The sequence below is a fragment of the Bombina bombina genome, chromosome 2 (assembly GCF_027579735.1).
Source record: "Bombina bombina isolate aBomBom1 chromosome 2, aBomBom1.pri, whole genome shotgun sequence".
In the NCBI taxonomy this organism is placed as follows: domain Eukaryota; kingdom Metazoa; phylum Chordata; class Amphibia; order Anura; family Bombinatoridae; genus Bombina; species Bombina bombina.
The window spans coordinates 791,721,722-791,742,496 of record NC_069500.1 but is presented as its reverse complement, the minus strand read 5'-3'; the positions used below and the strand labels follow the sequence as shown (position 1 = coordinate 791,742,496).

Sequence of the window (20,775 nt, the reverse complement as noted above, 5' to 3'; positions counted from 1 at the left end):
GCGTTTCTCAACATATAGTCGTTTCATCAGGCTGTGTGGGGGGTCCGCTGTTACTGCTCTCCTTTGTTGTATAAGACGATACTTGTCCCATGAGGCGCCTCTTCTATCTGTCTTCCACAGGTTCCCAAAAGAGAAGGTGAGAAAGATAGTGCAAAAGAGAGGGGGGAGAGAGAGAGCAAAATAGAGGAGAGAGATCGCAAAAGAAAGGGGGAGAGAACAAAAGAGAGGGGGAGAAAGAGCAAAAGAGAGGGGGAGAGAGAGCAAAAGAGAGGGGGGAGAAAGAGCAAAAGAGAGGGGGGAGAGAAAGCAAACGAGAGGGGGAGAGAAAGCAAAAGAGAGGGGGGAGATAGAGCAAAAGAGAAGGTGGAGAGAGAACAAAAAAAATGGGAGAGAGAGAGAGCAAAAGAGACGGGGAGAGAAAGCAAAACAAAGGGGGGAGAGAGAACAAAAGAGAAGGGGGAGAGAGAGCAAGAGAAGGCTGAGAGAGAGAGCAAAAGAGAGGGGGAGAGAGAGCGAGCAAGAGAGAGGGAGAGAGAGAGAGCAAAAGAGAGGGTGAGAGAGAGTGGGCAAAAGAGAAGGTGAGAAAGAGAGTGCAAAAGAGAGGGGGCGAGAGAGAGAGCAAAATAGAGGAGAGAGAGCACAAAAGAAAGGGGGAGAGAGAGCAAAAGAGAGGGGGAGAAGAGCAAAAGAGAGGGGGAGAGAGAGCAAAAGAGAGGGGGACAAAGAGCAAAAGAGAGGGGGAGAGAGAGCAAAAGAGAGGGGGGAGAGAAAGCAAAAGAGAGGGGGGAGAGAGAGCAAAAGAGAAGGGGGAGAGAGAGCAAAAAATGGGAGAGAGAAAGCAAAAGAGAGGGGGAGAGACAGAGCAAAAGAGAGTGGGGAGAGAGAGTGCAGAAGAGAGAGAGGAGTGAGCACAAAATAGAGGGGGAAGAGAGAGAGCAAAAGAGGGTTGAGAGAGAGAGAGCAAAAGAGAGCGGGGAGAGAAAGAGAGCAAGAGAGGGGGGGGGGGGGAGAGAGAGAGCAAAAGAGAGGGGGGAGAGAGAGAGCAAAAGAGAGGGTTGAGAGAGAGCAAAAGAGAGGGGGAGAGAGAGAGTGCAAAAGAGAGGGGAGAGAGCGCAAAAGAGAGGGGGAGAGAGAGCGCAAAAGAGAGGGGAGAGAGCGCAAAAGAGAGGGGGGAGAGAGAGAGCAAAAGAGAGGGGGGAGAGAGAGAGAGAGCAAAAGAGAGGGGGAGAGAGAACAAAAGAGAGGGGGAAGAGAGAGCAAGGGGTGGGACCGCTGTACTGTAAAAAATGGCCCATGTACACGGGCTTTAGGACTAGTATAAATTTATTGTATGAATGTAGATTTGTAGGGGGATTATACATATATTACATAGTGTGATTGGGTTGTGACAGAGTATGAACATTTATTGTGCCTTTATCCATTCTCTTATTTAAATTATGTGTCAGAGAACACAAACTTCCATTTTAAGAAAAAGGCAGACGTAAGCTGCTTTACTATGTTACTCACAGGAACCATTTAAACAGCTTTCCAATTCACGTCTCTTATTATATTTGCTTCATTCTTTTGTTATGCTTTGTTGAAGGAACAATAATGTACTACTGGGAGTTAGCTGAAGACGTCAAGTGAGCCAATGAGAAGAGGTCTATATGTGCAACCACCAAACAGCATTGCTGCTCTTGAACCCACCAAGATGTTCACTTCAACAAAGGATACCAAGAAAACAGAACATATTAGATAATACAAGTTAACTGGAAAGTTGTAAAAAAAACCTGCATGCTCCAGCTGAATCATGAAAGTTTAATCCTTTCTTTACTGTCCCAGTAAGCGGCATAATACCCAAATGTTGAATCACTTGAAAGCTGACTAGAAAATATCATATAAGCATTTATGTGTAAAAAAAGGAAGATAATTGACCTCAATTTAATATGCGGGTATTACAAGTTGAAAGTAAATGCGTTCACTCAAGCGCAATCAAATTTAACGTTAGGGTGACTGAAAACCTTGTGTAAAGGATTAGGGCTACAATAAAAGTTGCACTAAACACAACATAAATACATTAATGTTACACTTATATGATAAAAATTATTCATATAAATATTAAACTTTTTTTTTAATATGCGGGTATTAACAGTTGAAAGTAAATGCGTTCACTCAAGCGCAATCGAATTTAACGTTAGGTTAGGGTGACTGAAAACCTTGTGTAAAGGATTAGGGCTACAATAAAAGTTGCACTAAACACAACATAAATACATTACTGTTACACTTATATGATAAAAATTATTCATATAAATATTAAACTTTTTTTATAAGGGTTCAAAGGTAAATGACCATGTATTTGACTGCATATACATATGTGTGTGTCTAAATATTAATTTAATAATAATATTTAATAATGTGTTTTACTCAGTATTTACTGTAAATATTTCACATTCCAATCTTCTTCACATACAGGAAAATTGTATTTTTATTTTAAATAAATATTTCTCTCTCTCTCTCTCTCTCTCTCTCTCTCTCTCTCTCTCTCTCTCTCTCTCTCTCTCTCTCTCTCTCTCTCTCTCTCTCTATCTATCTATCTATCTATCTATCCTTATACCTATATATATATATATATATATATATATATATATATATATATATATATATATATATATATATATATATATATATATTCATATAGATATATAGGTATAGATATATATTTTACATTAACATTATCATATATATATAAAAATATATATTTAATAATAAAAAATTAAAATGTTTTTTATGGAATAATGCGATTGTAAAATATTCGCAATATGCTTCATGTTGCACACTTAAGGTCTAGCGTGGTGTCGGGTTAACACACATGTTATTTTAAAGCACATTATGGAAATATCTATACTTTAATTTGGTTTGTAATGTCTGTCGCTGTTGGCAGCTGCACACGCATCCTCAAAGGAATGTTAGATGCGCACGCAGCCACCTCGCGGTGACGAGACAACTTCAGGAGCTCTAACTCTCAAGTGTAACATAACATATGGAGCCGGAGCGTGATCGGTGCTCCGCCTCCATATGAGGCCAGTTGCCTGATCATTACAGACGGTGACACTGTGTGTGTCACCGTCTGTAACGATCTTCTGCTGGTGCCGACGGGAGGTGTTGGCGGGTGGGCGGCTAAGCAGGGAAGGGGAGGCAGTGGGAGTGCCTTAAAAAAAAAAAGGACAGGAGGAGAGAGAGCAAAAGAGAGAGGAGAAAGAGAGGGGGAGAAAGGGCAAAAGAGAGGGGAGAGAGAGCAAAAGATAGGAGAGAGAGCAAAACAGAGGGAGGAGAGCGAGCAAAAGAGAAGGGGGGAGAGAGCAAAAGAGAGGAGAGAGAGAGCAAAAGAGGGGAGAGAGAGCAAAAGATAAGAAAGAGAGAGAGCAAAAGAGGGGGATGATAGAGCAAAAGAGAGGGGGAGAGAGAGCAAAGAAGATGGGAGAGAGAGAGAGCAAATGAGAGGGGGGAGAGAGCAAAAGAGGGGAGAGAGATCAAAAGAGGAAAGTGAGAGAGCAAAAGAGAGGGGAGAGGGAAAGCAAAAGAGAGGGAGAGAGGGAGAGAGAGAGAGCAAGAGAGGGAGAGAGAGAGCAAATGAAAGGGGAGAGAGAGAGCAAATGAGAGGGGAGACAGAGCAAATGAGAGGGGAGAGAGAGAAAGCAAATAAATGAGAGGGGAGAGAAAGCAAATGAGAGGTGAGAGAGAGCAAATAAGATAGGAGAGAGAGCAAATGAGAGGGGAGAGAGAGCAAATGAGAGGGGGGGGAGAGAGAGCAAAAGAGAAGGAAGAGAGAGAGCAACAGAGAGGAGAGAGGGAGAGCAAAAGAGAGGGGGGAGAGAGAGCAAAAGAGAGAGGGGGAGAGATAGCAAAAGAGAGGGGGGAGAGAGAGCAAAAGAGAAGGGGGAGATAGAGCAAAAGAGAAGGGGGAGAGAGCAAAAGAGAGGGGAGAGAGAGCAAAAGATTAGAGAGAGAGCAAAAGAGAGGGGGAGAGAGCAAAAGAGAGGGGGAGAGAGCAAATGAGAGGAGAGAGAGCAAATGAGAGGGGGGAGAAAGAGCAAAAGAGGGAAGAGAGATCAAAAGAGGGGAGCGAGAGAGTAAAAGAGAGGGGAGAGGGAAAGCAAAAGAGAGGGGGAGAAAGAGAGAGCCAATGAGAGGGGAGAGAGAGATAGAGCAATTGAGAGGGGAGAGAGAGCAAATGAGAGGGGAGAGAGAGAGCAAATGAGAGGGGAGAGAGAGAAAGCAAATGAGAGGTGAGAGAGAGCAAATGAGATGGGAGAGAGGGAGAGAGCAAATGAGAGGGGAGAGAGAGCAAATGAGAGGGGGAGAGAGAGCAAAAGAGAAGGGAGAAAGAGAGAGAGCAAATAAGAGGGGAGAGAGAGCAAATGAGAGGGGGGAGAGAGAGCAAAAGAGAAGGGAGAGGGAGAGCAACAGAGAGGGGAGAGGGAGAGCAAAAGAGAGGGGGGAGATCAAAAGAGAGAGGGGGCGAGAGAGCAACAGAGAGGGGGGAGAGAGAGCAAAAGAGAAGGGGGAGAGAGAGCAAAAGAGAGGGGGGGGAGAGAGAGCAACAGAGAGGGGGAGAGAGAGAGCTAAAGAGAGGGGGAGAGAGAGTGCAAAAGAGAGGGGGAGAGAGAGAGCTAAAGAGAGGTGGAGTGAGAGAGCTAAAGAGAGGGGGAGAGAGAGAGCAAAAGAGAGGGGGGGGAGAGAGAGCAACAGAGAGGGGGGAGAGAGAGAGCATAAGTGAGAGCAAAAGGGGTGGTGAAAATGGCAGGGTGAGAGAGAAAGCAAATGAGAGGTGAGAGAGAGCAAATGAGATGGGAGAGAGGGAGAGAGCAAATGAGAGGGGAGAGAGAGCAAATGAGAGGGGGAGAGAGAGCAAAAGAGAAGGGAAAAAGAGAGAGAGCAAATAAGAGGGGAGAGAGAGCAAATGAGAGGGGGGAGAGAGAGCAAAAGAGAAGGGAGAGGGAGAGCAACAGAGAGGGGAGAGGGAGAGCAAAAGAGAGGGGGGGAGATCAAAAGAGAGAGGGGGCGAGAGAGCAACAGAGAGGGGGGAGAGAGAACAAAAGAGAGGGGGAGAGAGAGAGCTAAAGAGAGGGGGAGAGAGAGTGCAAAAGAGAGGGGGAGAGAGAGAGCTAAAGAGAGGTGGAGTGAGAGAGCTAAAGAGAGGGGGAGAGAGAGAGCAAAAGAGAGGGGGGGGAGAGAGAGAGCAACAGAGAGGGGGGAGAGAGAGAGCATAAGAGAGAGCAAAAAGGGTGGTGAAAATGGCAGGGTGGTTCCGTCACCACAACAGATTGGCCTCTGGGCAGGCTTTCCCACTAGTTAAATATAAATACTAATAATAATAAAATAATGATTAATATATATATTTATATTCTATGGATTATTTAGAATTTTTTAGTACATCTATAGTATTAATATTTCACAATATTTAATATTCAATAAACACATTATTGTACGCCTGTCAGGTTTATATACGCTACTTCATGTGCGCTAACTTGACATGAGTTATTTTGAGGTTGGTTATGTATTTATTAAATAGAAAATATTGAACATTTGTAATTATTAATTTAAATACTTATTATAGCTGTACTGAAAATTCTAAATAATTCATAATCCATTATATATACAATATATATATATATATATATATATATTTATATATATATGTTACATTATCTATAATAATGAAATGAATAATGAATATTTTATATTCAATATTTCTATAACGCGCCCCAAGATAACTAATTCTTCATGTGCGCTAACCCCAAAACCGTGTTAGACCTAAAGCTCACATATTTTAATGATCTACACATAGAAACAAAATGTAATTTTTATTATTAAATAAATATATAATATGTGTGTGATAATGTTAATGTAAAATATATCTATACCTATATATATATATATATATATATATATAAAACTATTTAAAATAAAATTTATGTATGTTGAGAAAATTGGAATGTGAAATAATATTGTTAGGTTTTTCCTTCTGCACACTTCATTGAAGTCTATGGGTAGAAAAGGTTAGCTTGGTCGCAATATCCGAGGTCCTGAAGTTAGGACGTGTCGGGTTTCACTTGAGCGCAGTCACGTTCTCTCATAGGAGGTAGGTGAGGCAGTATGGCACCTGCAAATGTCAGAAAAAAAGTCACCCTTTCAAGGAAGGGGTGACTTAAGAAATGTCACATTAGAAAGTATAGGGGAAAGCACACCAAGTAGCAGCAGAAAGCACATGAAAATTAAATGTATGACAACAAATGCAAGAAGCATGACAGGTAAAATGGGGGAGCTGACGCTCTTAGTTGCAGAAGAGGACTATGATGTTATCAGCATAACTGAAACTTGGTGGGATGATTCACATGACTGGGCAGTTAACTTAGGCCTAGATTTGGAGTTTGGCGTTAGCCGTGAAAACCAGCGTTAGAGGCTCCTAACGCTGGTTTTAGGCTACCGCCGGTATTTGGAGTCACTCAAAATAGGGTCTAACGCTCACTTTTCAGCCGCGACTTTTCCATACCGCAGATCCCCTTACGTAAATTGCGTATCCTATCTTTTCAATGGGATCTTTCTAACTCCGGTATTTAGAGTCGTTTCTGAAGTGAGCGTTAGACATCTAACGACAAAACTCCAGCCACAGGAAAAAAGTCAGTAGTTAAGAGCTTTCTGGGCTAACGCCGGTTTATAAAGCTCTTAACTACTGTACTCTAAAGTACACTAACACCCATAAACTACCTATGTACCCCTAAACCGAGGCCCCCCCACATCGCCGACACTCTAATAAAATTTTTTAACCCCTAATCTGCCGACCGCCACCTACGTTATCCTTATGTACCCCTAATCTGCTGCCCCTAACACCGCCGACCCCTGTATTATATTTATTAACCCCTAACCTGCCCCCCACAACGTCGCCTCCACCTACCTACACATTAACCCCTAATCTGCCGACCGCAAATCGCCGCCACCTACGTTATCCTTATGTACCCCTAATCTGCTGCCCCTAACACCGCCGACCCCTATATTATATTTATTAACCCCTAATCTGCCCCCCACAACGTCGCAGCCAGCTACCTACAATAATTAACCCCTAATCTGCCGACCGTAAAGCGCCGCCACCTACGTTATCCTTATGTACCCCTAATCTGCTGCCCCTAACACCGCCGACCCCTATATTATATTTATTAACCCCTAATCTGCCCCCCACAACGTCGCCTCCACCTGCCTACACTTATTAACCCCTAATCTGCCAACCGGAGCTCACCGCTATTCTAATAAATGTATTAACCCCTAAAGCTAAGTCTAACCCTAACACTAACACCCCCCTAAGTTAAATATAATTTACATCTAACGAAATTAATTAACTCTTATTAAATAAATTATTCCTATTTAAAGATAAATACTTACCTGTAAAATAAATCCTAATATAGCTACAATATAAATTATAATTATATTATAGCTATTTTAGGATTTATATTTATTTTACAGGTAACTTTCTAATTTATTTTAACCAGGTACAATAGCTATTAAATAGTTAAGAACTATTTAATAGCTAAAATAGTTAAAATAATTACAAATTTACCTGTAAAATAAATCCTAACCTAAGTTACAATTAGACCTAACACTACACTATCAATAAATTAATTAAATAAACTACCTACAATTACCTACAATTAACCTAACACTACACTATCAATAAATTAATTAAATACAATTCCTACAAATAAATACAATTAAATAAACTAGCTAAAGTACAAAAAATAAAAAAGAACTAAGTTACAAAAAATAAAAAAATATTTACAAACATAAGAAAAAAACCTAACACCTGCAAAAAAGCCGCGTTCAGCTCCTAACGCAGCCCCATTGTTTGCTATGCGGAAACACTTCCTACGTCTGCACCTAACACTCTAACATGTACCCCGAGTCTAAACACCCCTAACCTTACACTTATTAACCCCTAATCTGCCGCCCCCGCTATCGCTGACCCCTGCATATTATTATTAACCCCTAATCTGCCGCTCCGTAAACCGCCGCTACTTACATTATCCCTATGTACCCCTAATCTGCTGCCCTAACATCGCCGACCCCTATATTATATTTATTAACCGCTAATCTGCCCCCCACAACGTCGCCTCCACCTGCCTACACTTATTAACCCCTAATCTGCCGACCGGACCTGAGCGCTACTATAATAACGTTATTAACCCCTAATCCGCCTCACTAACCCTATAATAAATAGTATTAACCCCTAATCTGCCCTCCCTAACATCGCCGACACCTAACTTCAATTATTAACCCCTAATATGCCGAATGGAGCTCACCGCTATTCTAATAAATGTATTAACCCCTAAAGCTAAGTCTAACCCTAACACTAACACCCCCCTAAATTAAATATAATTTACATCTAACGAAATTAATTAACTCTTATTAAATAAATTATTCCTATTTAAAGATAAATACTTACCTGTAAAATAAATCCTAATATAGCTATAATATAAATTATAATTATATTATAGCTATTTTAGGATTTATATTTATTTTACAGGTAACTTTGTATTTATTTTAACCAGGTACAATAGCTATTAAATAGTTAAGAACTATTTAATAGCTAAAATAGTTAAAATAATTACAAATTTACCTGTAAAATAAATCCTAACCTAAGTTACAATTAAACCTAACACTACACTATCAATAAATTAATTAAATAAACTACCTACAATTAACCTAACACTACACTATCAATAAATTAATTAAATACAATGCCTACAAATAAATACAATTAAATAAACTAGCTAAAGTACAAAAAATAAAAAAGAACTAAGTTACAAAAAATAAAAAAATATTTACAAACATAAGAAAAATATTACAACAATTTTAAACTAATTACACCTACTCTAAGCCCCCTAATAAAATAACAAAGCCCCCCAAAATAAAAAAATGCCCTACCCTATTCTAAATTACAAAAGTTCAAAGCTCTTTTACCTTACCAGCCCTGAACAGGGCCCTTTGCGGGGCATGCCCCAAAGAATTCAGCTCTTTTGCCTGTAAAACAAAACATACAATCCCCCCCCCAACATTACAACCCACCACCCACATACCCCTAATCTAACCCAAACCCCCCTTAAATAGACCTAACACTAAGCCCCTGAAGATCTTCCTACCTTATCTTCACCCTGCCAGGTTCACCGATCCGTCCTGAAGAGCTCCTCCGATGTCCTGATCCCAGCCCAAGCGGGGGGCTGAAGAGGTCCATGATCCGGCTGAAGTCTTCATCCAAGCGGGAGCTGAAGAGGTCCATGATCCGGATGAAGTCTTCATCCAAGCGGGAGCTGAAGAGGTCCATGATCCGGATGAAGTCTTCTATCAACGGCATCTTCAATCTTCTTTCTTCCGGATCCATCTTGCAGACCTCCGACGCGGATCTTGGATGACGACCCTTAAAGGAACCGTCATTCGGCTAGTAGGCGTCGGGAGAAGAGGATGTTCCGCGTCGGAGGTCTGCAAGATGGATCCGGAAGAAAGAAGATTGAAGATGCCGTTGATAGAAGACTTCATCCGGATCATGGACCTCTTCAGCTCCCGCTTGGATGAAGACTTCATCCGGATCATGGACCTCTTCAGCTCCCGCTTGGATGAAGACTTCAGCCGGATCATGGACCTCTTCAGCCCCCCGCTTGGGCTTGGATCAGGACATCGGAGGAGCTCTTCAGGACGGATCGGTGAACCTGGCAGGGTGAAGATAAGGTAGGAAGATCTTCAGGGGCTTAGTGTTAGGTTTATTTAAGGGGGGTTTGGGTTAGATTAGGGGTATGTGGGTGGTGGGTTGTAATGTTGGGGGGGGGGATTGTATGTTTTGTTTTACAGGCAAAAGAGCTGAATTCTTTGGGGCATGCCCCGCAAAGGGCCCTGTTCAGGGCTGGTAAGGTAAAAGAGCTTTGAACTTTTGTAATTTAGAATAGGGTAGGGCATTTTTTTATTTTGGGGGGCTTTGTTATTTTATTAGGGGGCTTAGAGTAGGTGTAATTAGTTTAAAATTGTTGTAATATTTTTCTTATGTTTGTAAATATTTTTTTATTTTTTGTAACTTAGTTCTTTTTTATTTTTTGTACTTTAGCTAGTTTATTTAATTGTATTTATTTGTAGGCATTGTATTTAATTAATTTATTGATAGTGTAGTGTTAGGTTAATTGTAGGTAGTTTATTTAATTAATTTATTGATAGTGTAGTGTTAGGTTTAATTGTAACTTAGGTTAGGATTTATTTTACAGGTAAATTTGTAATTATTTTAACTATTTTAGCTATTAAATAGTTCTTAACTATTTAATAGCTATTGTACCTGGTTAAAATAAATACAAAGTTACCTGTAAAATAAATATAAATCCTAAAATAGCTATAATATAATTATAATTTATATTATAGCTATATTAGGATTTATTTTACAGGTAAGTATTTATCTTTAAATAGGAATAATTTATTTAATAAGAGTTAATTAATTTCGTTAGATGTAAATTATATTTAATTTAGGGGGGGTGTTAGTGTTAGGGTTAGACTTAGCTTTAGGGGTTAATACATTTATTAGAATAGCGGTGAGCTCCAGTCGGCAGATTAGGGGTTAATAATTGAAGTTAGGTGTCGGCGATGTTAGGGAGGGCAGATTAGGGGTTAATACTATTTATTATAGGGTTAGTGAGGCGGATTAGGGGTTAATAACGTTATTATAGTAGCGCTCAGGTCCGGTCGGCAGATTAGGGGTTAATAAGTGTAGGCAGGTGGAGGCGACGTTGTGGGGGGCAGATTAGCGGTTAATAAATATAATATAGGGGTCGGCGATGTTAGGGCAGCAGATTAGGGGTACATAGGGATAATGTAAGTAGCGGCGGTTTACGGAGCGGCAGATTAGGGGTTAATAATAATATGCAGGGGTCAGCGATAGCGGGGGCGGCAGATTAGGGGTTAATAAGTGTAAGGTTAGGGGTGTTTAGACTCGGGGTACATGTTAGAGTGTTAGGTGCAGACGTAGGAAGTGTTTCCGCATAGCAAACAATGGGGCTGCGTTAGGAGCTGAACGCGGCTTTTTTGCAGGTGTTAGGTCTTTTTCAGCTCAAACAGCCCCATTGTTTCCTATGGGAGAATCGTGCACGAGCACGTTTTTGAGGCTGGCCGCTTGCGTAAGCAACTCTGGTATCGAGAGTTAAAGCTGCGTTAAAAATGCTCTACGCTCCTTTTTTGGAGCCTAACGCAGCCTTTATGTGGACTCTCAATACCAGAGTTATTTTTATGGTGCGGCCAGAAAAAAGCCGGCGTTAGTTTTTCGGGTCGTTACCGACAAAACTCCAAATCTAGCCGTTAGAGGGGTATACTTTATTTAGGAGGGACAGGAATAATAAAAGGGGTGGAGGAATCTGCATGTATATTAAACCTAACCTTAAACCTACAATAAGGGAAGATATTTATGATACAAGTGACAATGTAGAGACCCTGTGGGTTGAAATAAAGAGTGGGGGGAAAAATCCTAAAAAAATATTACTAGGAACATGCTACAAGCCCCCTAACATTAATGACCTGGATGAAACTCAACTACTAATACAAATAGGTAAGGCTGCTAATAACAGTGCTGTAATTATGGGAGATTTTAATCTACCCTGATATAAACTGGGCCAATAAAACTAGTAATTCAGCTAAGGGGGATAGATTTTTAAATGTTCTCAGGGATAACTTCTTGTCACAATTAATAGAGGAGCCAACTAGGAGTAAAGCTATATCGGATTTAGTGCTAGCAAACAATACAGATATAATATCAAACATAGAAGTCAAAGAACATTTGGGTAACAGTGATCATAACATGGTCACATTTGAAATCTCTTTTCATAAGCAGTGTCTTAAAGGTTTAACTAACGCCTGATTACGAGTTCTGTGTTAGCCTTAAAAAGCAGCATTAAGGGGTCCTAACGCTGCTTTTATCTAAAGCTGGTATTACAAGTTTGGCAGGTACAGGTGTACCGCTCACTTTTCTTCTGCAACTTTTCCCTGCCGCAAATCCCCTTACGTCAATTGCGTATCCAATCTTTTCTATGGGATTTGCCTAACACTGGTATTACAAGTCTTGGAAGAAGTGAGTGGTAGACCCTCTCCTGGCAAGACTTCTACCGCATTTAAAAGTCAGTAGTTAAGAGTTTTATGGGCTAACGCCGGAACATAAAACTCTTAACTAAAGTGCTACAATGTACACTAACACCCATAAATTACCTATTAACCCCTAAACCGAGGCCCCCCCACATCGCAAACACTATAATAAAAATTATTAACCCCTAATCTGCCGCCCCCAACGTCACAGCAACCTAACTACACTTATTAACCCCTAATCTGCCGACCGGACATCGCCGCCACTATAATAAATGCATTAACCCCTAAACCGCCGCACGCCCGCCTCGCAAACACTATAAAATTTGTTATTAACCCCTAATCTGCCGTCCCTAACATCGCCGCCACCTAACTACAATTATTAACCCCTAATCTGCCACCCCCAACGTCGCTGCAACTATAATAAAGTTATTAACCCTAAACCTAAGTCTAACCCTAACACCCCCCCTAATTTAAATATAATTTAAATACATCTAAATAAAATAACTACAATTAAATAAATTAATCTTTTTTAAAACTAAATACTTACCTGTAAAATAAACCATAAGATAGCTACAATATAACTAATAGTTACATTGTAGCTATCTTATGATTTATTTTTATTTTACTGGCAACTTTGTATTTATTTTAACTAGGTAATAGTTATTACAGGCATACCCCGCTTTACGGACCTTCACTTTACGGACACTCGCGAGTACGTACATAGCTATTACGGACCCTCTCTTTACGGACACTCGCGAGAACGGACAAAACCCGCCCCTGCGCACATGAAACAGTTAGTCTCTATGGTTCAGGAAGAGGTTGCCGCGCGCCAGGAAGATGTTGCTGCGCACCAGGAAGAGGTGGGGTTTCCGCTCACTGTGTAGAAGCCGCGCACTTTGCAAGTAAAAAAGTGAAGTTAAAAAGTGAATCATGTATAGAAGATTCCTGCACCCAAATTGCTATTTTATTCCTGCCATAATACTGCACTGTACCACTACTGTACATAGAACTTTGGGGAACATATACTGTATACAGTACTGATTGTAACACGCTTGGCACACACTGTGTATAGAAGATTCCTGCACCCAAATTGCTATTTTATTCCTGCCATAATACTGCACTGTACCACTACTTGAACATAGAACTTTGGGGAACATATACAGTACTGTATACAGTACACGTATAGTACACGCTTGGCACACAGTACAAATGTACCTTTACCTAGAGCTGATAATGGCAGATAAAAAGAAATGCCGTAAATCTATTACCTTGGATATGAAGCTTAAAATTATTAGATTGTATGATGAAGGTGTAATTCAAGCTGAAATAGGCCGAAAGCTAGGCTTCACTAGGACCACAATTAACACAGTCATGAAGAACAGAGAAAAAATTGTTGCAGAAGTTAAAAGTGCTACACCTGTTAACACCACAACAATTCGAAAAAGGGATAGCATTGTTGCAGACATGGAGAGACTCCTAATACTTTGGATAGAAAATCAGACAACACGCCATGTTCCTGTAAACCAGGCAATTATACAAAGTAAAGCCTTAAGCTTATTCAATGACCTGAAGGCTAAGAAAGGTGAAGCAGCAAAGGATGCTGAATTTGTTGCAAGCCGTGGATGGTTTAAGAAGAGGTCTAATCTACATAACATCAAAGTACAAGGAGAGGCAGCTGCTGCAGATACTGAGGCTGCAGAAAGCTATCCAAGTGAATTTGCAAAAATTATTGAAGATGGAGGCTACTCCATGGATCAAATTTTTAATGTGGATGAGACTGGTCTATTCTGGAAGAAGATGCCTGCAAGAACCTTCATTGCAAGACAGAAAAAATCAATGCCAGGCTACAAGCCAGCTAAAGATAGAATAACCCTTCTGTTAGGTGGCAATGCTTCTGGTACCTTAAAGCTAAAGCCTTTGTTTATTTACCGTTTTCAAAATCCAAGAGCTTTGAAGAACTACGTTAAAACTAGACTTCCAGTGCATTGGAGGGCAAATAAAAAAGCATGGGTAACTGCAGCCCTTTTTGAGGATTGGTTTGACACCTGTTTTGTTCCAGAGGTGAAAGCTTATTGCAAGGACAATAATATCCCTTTCAAGATTTTGCTGCTTGTTGATAATGCTCCTGGACACCCTCGAACGCTAGATGAGCTCAACCCTAACATTAGAGTGGAATTCCTACAACCAAATACCACCTCATTACTGCAGCCCATGGATCAATGTGTCATAGCTGCCTTCAAGTTAAACTACTTAAAAAGAACATTCAGTAAGTGTATTGCAGCAATAGACAAAGAAGAAGGTGCAGGGCAAGAAGTCCTATCGAAATTCTGGAAAAGCTACAACATCTTGGATTGCATTAAAACTGTAAGAGATGCTTGGAATGACATAAAGGATACCACAATGAAAAGGGCCTGGAAAAAGTTATGCCCACAGTTAGCTGATGATTCTGAAGGCGTTGATGATTCTGTAGCTAATGTTACTGAAAATATTGTAGAGATGGCAAGGCAGTTAGAGCTGGAAGTAGAGCCAGAAGATGTTGCTGAACTGCTTGCGTCCCATACTGAGCCCCTCAGCAATGAAGTTCTTCTAGAACTTGAAGAGGAGAGAGAAGAAGAAGAAGATGTGCAAAATGGGGTTGAGACCATTGAACAGCTTGAAGGCTTAACTTCAAAAATTCTCTTTCAAGCTTTCCATCATCTTGATAGCGCCATGGCTCTTTTTGAAAAGCATGATAGGGACTTTGAAAGAAGCTTCACAGTCAATGGTAACATTTCAGGGGCTTATTCCTGTTACAAAGAAATCTACAGAGAAAAGAAGAGAGCTACACTTCAAACCTCCATAGAGACTTACTTTTCTAAAAGTCCATCAGCACGCAGATCATCATCATCGACAGACAGTCATTTGGATACCAGATCATCAACTGACAGTCCATTTCCAGCTCTGGCATCACCACCCAGTCCTGCTCCTTCTCTTATTGCTACTTGTAGTACACCCAATTCGCCAGCAAGAAAGCGTCTCGCCTTTGAAGAGTTGACTTGTGAAACAGAAGACACCAGTATGACTTCATCCTTACTAGAATAAATGCTCATAGCTGATCCTAAGCTTAGAAAATGTTGTGTTTATTTTGCAATACTGTACTGTACAGTAAAGATGTTCTCTTGCCCTAAGCTGATCCTAAGCTTACAAAATGCTGTGTTTATTTTGCAATACAGTACAGTACTGTACAGTAAATATGTTCTCTTGCCCTAAGCTGATCCTAAGCTTACAAAATGTTGTGTTTATTTTGCAATACAGTACAGTAAATATGTTCTCTTGTCCTAAGCTGATCCTAAGCTTAGAAAATGTTGTGTTTATTTTGCAATACAGTACAGTAAATATGTTCTCTTACCCTAAGCTGATCCTAAGCTTAGAAAATGTTGTGTTTATTTTGCAAAACTGTACAGTACAGTAATTATGTTCTCTTGTCCTAAGCTGATCCTAAGCTTAGAAAATGTTGTCTTTATTTTGCAATACAGTACAGTAAATACTGTATGTTCTGTTGCCCTAAGCTGATCCTAAGCTTAGAAAAAAATGTGTTTATTTTGCAATAAATATTTTCTTTTGGCCTAACCTTATAGTATTGTGTTTATTTTAGTTATAAATGTATTATTTATATCAGTTATGACTATAAATGACTATTATAATGCAGTACAAGGATTGAGAAGTGAAAAAAAAGTATTGCTTCACTTTAAGTACATTTTCGTTTTACATACATGCTCTGGTCCCATTGTGTACGTAAATGTGGGGTATGCCTGTACATAGTTATTATTATTTAATAACTACCTAGCTAAAATAAGTACAAAATTACCTGTAAAATAAATCCCAACCTAAGTTACAATTACACCTAACATTACACTATCATTAAATAAATTAACTAAACCACCTACAATTAATTACAATTAAATACAATAAACTAAATTACAAAAAACAAACAAACACTAAATTACAAAAAAAAACCCACTAAATTACAGAAAATAAAAAAAATTACAAGAAGTTTAAAATAATTACACCTAATCTAATTCCCCTAATAAAATAAAAAGCCCCCCAAAATAATAAAATTCCCTACCCTAACTAAATTACAAATAGCCCTTAAAAGGGCCTTTTGCGGGGCATTGCCCCAAAGTAACCAGCTCTTTTACCAGCCCTTAAAAGGGCTTTTTGCGGGGCTATGCCCCAAAGTAATCAGCTCTTTTACCTGTAAAAAAAAGAAATACAATACCCCCCAACATTACAACCCACCACCCACACACCCCTACTCTAAAACCCACCCGATCCCCCCTTAAAAAAACCTAACACTACCCCATTGAAGATCACCCTACCTTGAGCCGTGTTCACCCAGCCGGGCACCGATGGGGCAGGAGAGGACATCCGGACCGGCACAAGTCTTCATCCGATCCGGCCAGAAGTCTTCATCGAATCCGAACAGAAGAGGTCCTCCAAGCAGCATAAGTCTTCATCCAAGCGGCATCTTCTATCTTCAATCAATCGGAGTGGAGCGGATCCATCTTGAATCCAGCCGACGCGGAGCCATCCTCTTCTTCCGATGTCCTAACACTATCAGCCAATCGGAATTCGAGGGACGCCATATTGGATGGTGTCATTTAAAGGAACCTTCATTCAGTGTTAGGACATCGGAAGAAGAGGATGGCTCCGCGTCGGCTGGATTCAAGATGGACCCGCTCCGCTCCGATTGATTGAAGATTTAAGATGCCGCTTGAATTAAGACTTCTGCTGCTTGGAGGACCTCTTCTGCCTGGATTCGATGAAGACTTCTGGCCGGATCGGATGAAGACTTGTGCCGGTCTGGATGTCCTCTTCTGCCCCATCGGTGCCCGGCTGGGTGAACACGGCTCAAGGTAGGGTGATCTTTAATAGGGGAGTGTTAGTTTTTTTTAAGGGGGGGTCGGGTGGGTTTTAGAGTAGGGGTGTGTGGGTGGTGGGTTGTAATGTTGGGGGGCGGTATTGTATTTATTTTTTTTTACAGGTAAAAGAGCTGATTACTTTGGGGCAACGCCCCGCAAAAACATAATTTATGTAAGAACTTACCTGATAAATTCATTTCTTTCATATTAGCAAGAGTCCATGAGCTAGTGACTTATGGGATATACATTCCTACCAGGAGGGGCAAAGTTTCCCAAACCTCAAAATGCCTATAAATATACCCCTCACCACACCCACAATTCAGTTTAACGAATAGCCAAGAAGTGGGGTGATAAGAAAGGAGCGAAAGCATCAATAAAATAAGGAATTGGAATAATTGTGCTTTATACAAAAAAATCATAACCACCACAAAAAAAGGGTGGGTCTCATGGACTCTTGCTAATATGAAAGAAATTAATTTATCAGGTAAGTTCTTACATAAATTATGTTTTCTTTCATGTAATTAGCAAGAGTCCATGAGCTAGTGAAGTATGGGATAGCAGATACCCAAGATGTGGAACTTCCACGCAAGAGTCACTAGAGAGGGAGGGATAAAATAAAGACAGCCAATTCCGCTGAAAAAATAATCCACAACCCAAATCAAAAGTTTTAATCTTTATAATGAAAAAAAACTGAAATTATAAGCAGACGAATCAAACAGAAACAGCTGCCTGAAGTACTTTTCTACCAAAAACTGCTTCAGAAGAAGAAAACACATCAAAATGGTAGAATTTAGTAAAAGCATGCAAAGAAGACCAAGTCTGCAAAGCAGATCTGATCAACCGAAGCTTCATTCCTAAAAGCCCAGGAAGTAGACACTGACCTAGTAGAATGAGCCGTAATCCTTTGAGGCGGGGACTTACCTGACTCCAAATAAGCATGATGAATCAAAGACTTTAACCAAAATTTCAAAGAAATGGCGGAAGCCTTCTGACCTTTCATGGAACCAGAAAAGATAACAAATAGACTGGAAGTCTTCCTAAAATCTTTAGTAGCTTCAACATAGTATTTCAAAGCTCTAACTACATCCAAAGAATGTAACGATCTTTCCTTAGAATTCTTAGGATTAGGACAAAATGAAGGAACAACAATTTCTCTACTAATGTTGTTAGAATTCACAACCTTAGATAAAAATTGAAAAGAAGTCCGTAACACCACCTTATCCTGATGAAAAATCAGAAAAGGAGATTCACAAGAAAGAGCAGATAACTCAGAAACTCTTCTAGCAGAAGAGATAGCTAAAAGGAACAATACTTTCCAGGAAAGTAATTTAATGTCCAGAGAATGCATAGGCTCAAACGGAGGAGCCTGCAAAGCTTTCAAAACCAAATTAAGACTCCAAGGAGGAGAGATCGACTTAATGACAGGTTTGATACGAGACAAAGCCTGTACAAAACAATGAATATCAGGAAGATTAGCAATCTTTCTGTGAAAAAGAACAGAAAGAGCAGAGATTTGACCTTTCAAAGAACTTGCAGACAAACCTTTATCCAAACCATCCTGAAGAAATTGTAAAATTCTAGAAATTCTGAAAGAATGCCAGAAGAATTTATGAGAAGAACACCAAGAGATGTAAGTCTTCCAAACTCGATAATAAATCTTCCTAGAGACAGATTTACGAGCCTGTAACATAGTGTTAATCACTGAGTCAGAGAAACCTCTATGACTGAGGATCAAGCGTTCAATCTCCATACCTTCAAATTTAATGATTTGAGATCCTGATGGAAAAATGGGCCTTGAGATAGAAGGTCTGGTCTTAATGGAAGTGTCCAAGGTTGACAACTGGCCATCCGAACGAGATCCGCAAACCAAAACCTGTGTGGCCATGCTGGAGCCACCAGCAGTACAAATGAACGCTCCAATAGAATTTTGGAGATTACTCTTGGAAGAAGAACTAGAGGCGGAAAGATATAAGCAGGATGATAATTCCAAGGAAGTGACAACGCATACACTGCTTCCGCCTGAGGATTCCGGGATCTGGACAGATACCTGGGAAGTTTCTTGTTCAGATGAGAGGCCATCAGATCTATTTCTGGCAGACCCCAGATTCGAACAATCTGAAGAAAAACCTCTGGATGAAGAGACTATTCGCCCGGATGTAACGTCTGGCGACTGAGATAATCCGCTTCCCAATTGTCTACACCTGGGATGTGAACTGCAGAAATTAGACAGGAACTGGATTCCGCCCATACAAGTATCCGAGATACTTCTTTCATAGCTTGAGGACTGTGAGTCCCCCCTTGATGATTGACATATGCCACGGTCGTGACATTGTCTGTTTGAAAACAAATAAACGATTCTCTCTTCAGAAGAGGCCAGAACTGAAGAGCTCTGAAAATCGCACAGAGTTCCAAAATATTGATTGGTAATCTCGCCTCCTGAGATTCCCAAACCCCTTGCGCTGTCAGAGATCCCCATACAGCTCCCCAACCTGATAGACTTGCATCTGTTGAGATCACAGTCCAGGTTGGAAGAACGAAAGAGGCCCCTTGAATTAAACAATGATGATCCATCCACCAAGTTAGAGATAATCGAACATTGGGATTTAAGGATATTATTTGTGATATCCTTGTATAATCCCTGCACCACTGGTTCAGCATACAAAGCTGAGTGATCTTGTGTGAAAACGAGCAAAAGGGATCGCGTCCGATGCAGCAGTCATGAGACCTAAAATCTCTATGCATAATGCTACCGAAGGGAACAATTGAGACTGAAGGTTTCGACAGGCTGAAACCAATTTCAGTCTCTTTTCTGTCAGAGACAAAGTCATGGACACTGAATCTATTTGGAAACCTAAAAAGGTTACCCTTGTCTGAGGAATCAAGGAACTCTTTGGCAAATTGATCCTCCAACCATGTCTTTGAAGAAACAACACAAGTTGATTCGTATGAGATTCTGCAGAATGTGAAGACTGAGCAAGTAGCAAGATATCGTCCAAATAAGGAAATACCGCAATACCCTGTTCTCTGATTACAGAGAGAAGGGCACCGAGAACCTTCAAAAAGATCCTTGGCGCTGTTGCTAGACCAAATGGAAGAGCAATAAACTGGTAATGCTTGTCTAGAAAAGAGAATCTCAGAAACTGATAGTGATCTGGATGAATTGGAATATGCAGGTATGCATCCTGTAAGTCTATTGTAGACATATAATGCCATTGCTGAACAAAAGGCAGAATAGTTCTTATAGTCACCATTTTGAATGTTGGTATCCTTACATAACGATTCAATATTTTTAGGTCCAGAACCGGTCTGAAAGAATTCTCTTTCTTTGGTACGATGAATAGATTTGAATAAAACCCCAGACCCTGTTCCAGAACTGGAACTGGTATAATTGCCCCAGCTAACTCTAGGTCTGAAACACATTTCAGAAACGCCTGAGCCTTCACTGGATTGACTGGAATGCGTGAGAGAAAGAATCTTCTCACAGGCGGTCTTACTTTGAAACCTATTCTGTACCCTTGCGAAACAATGTTCTGAATCCAAAGATTGTGAACCGAATTGATCCAGACATCTTTGAAAAATCGTAACCTGCCCCCTACCAGCTGCGCTGGAATGAGGGCCGCACCTTCATGCGGATTTAGGAGCTGGTTTTGACTTTCTGGAAGGCTTGGATTTATTCCAGACTGGATTAGGTTTCCAACCGGAAACTGTTCCTTTAGGGGAAGGATCGGGCTTCTGCTCCTTA

General features: G+C 40.4%; 1 protein-coding gene across 1 annotated transcript; it reads left to right on the top strand.

Moving 5' to 3' along the window:
- The first annotated feature begins 13,365 nt into the window (after positions 1-13,365).
- Positions 13,366-15,213, top strand: LOC128647265 (tigger transposable element-derived protein 1-like). The gene has a single exon (XM_053700058.1). The coding sequence runs from the start codon at positions 13,366-13,368 to the stop codon at positions 15,211-15,213; it is 1,848 nt and encodes a 615-aa protein (XP_053556033.1).
- The last annotated feature ends 5,562 nt before the right edge of the window (positions 15,214-20,775 follow it).